Source organism: Penaeus chinensis, chromosome 29 (genome assembly GCF_019202785.1).
Source record: "Penaeus chinensis breed Huanghai No. 1 chromosome 29, ASM1920278v2, whole genome shotgun sequence".
NCBI classification, from domain to species: Eukaryota; Metazoa; Arthropoda; class Malacostraca; order Decapoda; family Penaeidae; genus Penaeus; species Penaeus chinensis.
This window is the reverse complement of record NC_061847.1, coordinates 538982-543177: the sequence shown is the minus strand read 5'-3', so window position 1 is coordinate 543177 and position 4196 is coordinate 538982. Positions and strand designations below refer to the sequence as shown.

Here is a 4196-nt window from a genome sequence, read left to right as displayed (position 1 = left end):
CGATTTCGAAAGGCCAGGCTGTGCAGTGATTAATTGCGGTTAATTGATTTTGGCACCATCCGTGACAGTGGTGTGATCTTGTTCTTTATGAATTCCATTTACTTATGACTGTTTATTCACTTACTGGTTTGTTTGTTTACAATCTCGTTTACATTAAGCAATCGATGATATGATAAGCTACAATCTGTCTATGCATTAAACTTTTTACTTGTATTTTCTTCACATAGCCAGCCCTTTAGATTAATTAGGATAATAGCTTCACTCCGTAACTGTAGATGAAGATAAGTCACCTGGCATTTTTTCACAGCTGGGATCATCGATATCTAAGGTAAGCCTATCAATTAAATCCATAAAATAATTTCATGGAGAGGGAGGGGGAGACGAAGAGGAGACAGAAAGAGAGGGAGAGAGAGATAGAGAGAGAGAGAGGGATACACACATATACATGTGTGTAGATATGTGTGTGTATATATATATACTGTATACACACAAAGCACACATATATACATACATATTCTATACACACACATATACATGCACACATATATGAATGGTAAAACACTCCATGTTGATACTGTAGTAGAAAAACCCAGTGTTTATTGAAAATGAGACAATAGTTTCGATATATATGTGTGTTTGTGCACTGCATATTTGTGTGTGTTGATCTTTATATTTATTTTTGTGTAGATATATATGCATACCATACATATATATATACATATATCTGTATATATATGTATGGATATATACATTCATAACCACACTGACACAAGCACATATATACATATATACATATACATATATATACACGCATGTATATATGAATATATATGTATATATATTTATAACACGCACATCATGTGTATGTATATATATGTATATATACATACACATTAGGTTTGTGAATATATATACATATGCATATATATACACATATATATTTATTTGTATATACATATGTATACATAGACATACACACACATATACACACACAGACATCTATAAATGAATATATATGTATATATGTACGTGTGTGTGTTTGTGTACAGGTGTGTATGTATATAGACACTTACAAACACACTCATACATACATACATTCATATGTATGTCTTTATATGTGTGTCTACATATATATATATATACATATATTTTGTATGTATATAAACATATATATGTATAGATAATTAAATATATACACACATATATGTATATACACACAGACATATATTAATAATATGTATGCATATATGTGTCTGTGCTGTGTTTGTGTGTGCGTGTCCATATATACACAGTATATGTATATATATATATATATATATATATATACAGTATATATATATATATATATATATATATATATATATAGTATATATATATATATACATACATATATGCATTTATATAAGAACATGACATATATATAATGTATATATATATACATATATATATATATATATATATATATATGTATATATTTGTGTGTACTTATCTATATCTAGTTAACTGCCTATATATGTAATATGAAATGAAAAACAGCCACATTAAGAAATGAAAGTAAATCGTAACCCTTTGAACTCGCCAAGAATTAATTGTCAGATGAATAAGCGACCAATAACGAATATATATATATATATATATATATATATATATATACATATACATATATATTCGAGTACACACACGCACATACATATTTATATATATATATATTCATATATATATACATGTTTTCATATGTAGACATATATGTATATATGTATTTATATATGTATGTATATATATATATATGTGTTGTGTAATTTTATATATATGTATCTATATACATATATATGTATATACATGAATATGTATATATACATATATGTGTACATGTATATATATATATATATTTATATGTATGTATGTATACATGCACACATGTAAGAGTTGTGTTTCTGTGTGTAATACTAGAATCCTTCAAGAGGCCGGATTTGTTTACATCTTGTTGTTAGCAGAACTTAGATGCATCAGTAATGTTTACTTTGATCGTACAATGAGAAAGAGCGCGTCTACGCGGCCTGTTCAGCAGTAGGTGGCATCAGCAGTGTTAGTCTTAATCCAGCTGAGGAATTTGGACACTCTGGCGTACACTCCCGGGCTGTTGGGGTTCGCACAGCCATTCCCGAAGGACGTTATTCCTACCTGGAAGTACTTGCTGTCTTCCACCACGTACAGAGGCCCGCCTGAGTCTCCCTGGCATGTGTCCTTGCCTCCCTCCTTGTATCCTGCGCACAGCATTCTTTCCGACACAGTTCTGTCCCAACAGCTTGGCTCCAGGATGGGCAGTGTGACCTCTATCAGCTTGTCGGGCTGGCTTCCTTCGCTTTCCAGATTGCCCCATCCTGCAGCGATGCCCAAGGCTCCTGCGTAGGTCGTCTTGGAGTCGTCGGCGGGCAGGCAGACAGACCTCAGCTCCTTGTTCTTGGACAGATCCAGGGTCTCGGACAGCTTTAGAAGGGCAATGTCGAGATGGAGGATGACCTTGGCCACACTGACCAACCTTGTGACGCCCGAGACGTCGTCAGAGGAGGAGTACATATCGTGGTTGGCAACGCCCACTACAAGACCCTCGTCGGAGATGCGGTTCCCGTGCCGGTCGAAGAAGCAGTGGCTGGCGGTAATGACGTACTGGTTGTTGATGATGGATTAATAGTTGGCTCCGTTTTCGTATTTGAGGCCGACGTGCCAAGGGTATTTGTGGGCAGGTGATACCTCTGTCCCACCAACAATGCGGTTGGGGTTCGCTACCCCACACTGGTAGCCAGCGGTTGTGGGCTGTTTGGTTGTTACAGGCGCGGCTGTAGTCTGATCTGTTGCCCCGGTGGAAAAATCAGTTGAGTCGGTGTTGCTGCGGACGCTCCTCACAGTGCACTCGAAGCCCTTGCCTCTGCCGTACCTGTGGCTCTTGAAGGTAGCTTTGAGTGTGTTGCTTCTGGTGACGAAGATCTTTTCCCTATATGTAGCCTTGGATATGTCGAAGGCAGCAGGATAACTGCAGACTATTTTTGGCATGGGTGAGAAGAGGGCAGCGTAAGTTATTAAGGTGGGTTTTTATTGTTTAGTTGGATACTCATTTAATCTAGGGTTAAACAAGGTTAAGAGCGCACAAGCAAAAGGAAAAAGTGGCTGAAAATCTTATTTATTTATTTTCAGTGACATGCTACTTAAAACGTAGAATCAAGAAAAATGTAAATGAAAAATGAAACGCGATGATGTTTTGCATATCATTATGACCGCCTCAATCACTTCCGTCCTAAATATTCTACTTTACCTCAATCCACATCTTTGTAATAAAACTACATTCATTTAATCATGCTACTTTTACAAACTGTCCTACAAATTCTCGAAAATTATACGAAGTGATACACATACACGCTCATACACACTCAAACACACACACACAAATAGACACACACATACGCACACATATATTCACACTCACGCACAAACACACAAACACACGCATACATAAATATATATATGAAAAGGAAGACAGACACAGTAAGAAAGGAAAATAAATCATAACGTTTCTAAATCTTCACGAGTTTCTCTTCAGACGAATAATAAACCAAAATGGAGCCATTTCGGTTTATTATTCGTCTGCTGAGAAACGTCACGATTTATTTTAATTTCTTATTGTGGCTGTTTTCCTTCTCATCTTTGTGTACACGTTACTGTGTTTGTGTTATATATATACCTATATATGAATGAATACATATATATATCCATATATATACATATACATACATACGTGTGTATATATATACGTATACACATACACCCACACCCACACACTCACGTATGTTTGTAAGTACGCAAACACCCAAATTAGTTGAAGATAAATAATTCTACCAGCGAATGTGTACTCGTATATGGCATTAAATATGAATAGTCACTGTGAGAGCGAATGTATTTATGTCATTATTGGGAATATAGTCACGCAAAGTGTGACTAATGATTTCGCCAATTATATAGGTCTCCTTAACTCAGTGATAGCTGTAATGAATCTTTACTTCTACACATTTTACTTTTGGTATATACTTCACAAACCTAGCTTGTGTTTATATACATATATATATATATATATATATATATATATATATACATATACATACACATGATGTGCGTGTTATATATATATATATATATATATATAT

General features: G+C 34.8%; 1 protein-coding gene across 1 annotated transcript; it reads right to left on the bottom strand.

Annotated features, from left to right (window-relative positions):
* Nucleotides 1-2061: 2061 nt before the first annotated feature.
* On the bottom strand, nt 2062-3051 carry LOC125040732 (trypsin-1-like). The gene is made up of 2 exons (XM_047635432.1): nt 2752-3051; nt 2062-2667 (listed from the first exon to the last, which is right to left on the bottom strand). Exons 1-2 carry the CDS (start codon nt 3049-3051, stop codon nt 2062-2064), a joined length of 906 nt encoding a protein of 301 aa, XP_047491388.1.
* Nucleotides 3052-4196: the final 1145 nt, after the last annotated feature.

Coding starts and splice junctions, on each gene's coding strand:
- LOC125040732 (XM_047635432.1), bottom strand. CDS start 3,051: ATGCCAAAAATAGTCTGCAGTTATCCTGCTGCCTTCGACATATCCAAG. Junction 2,668..2,751: donor GCATTGTTGGTGGGACAGAG/GTATCACCTGCC, acceptor ATCAACAACCAG/TACGTCATTACCGCCAGCCA.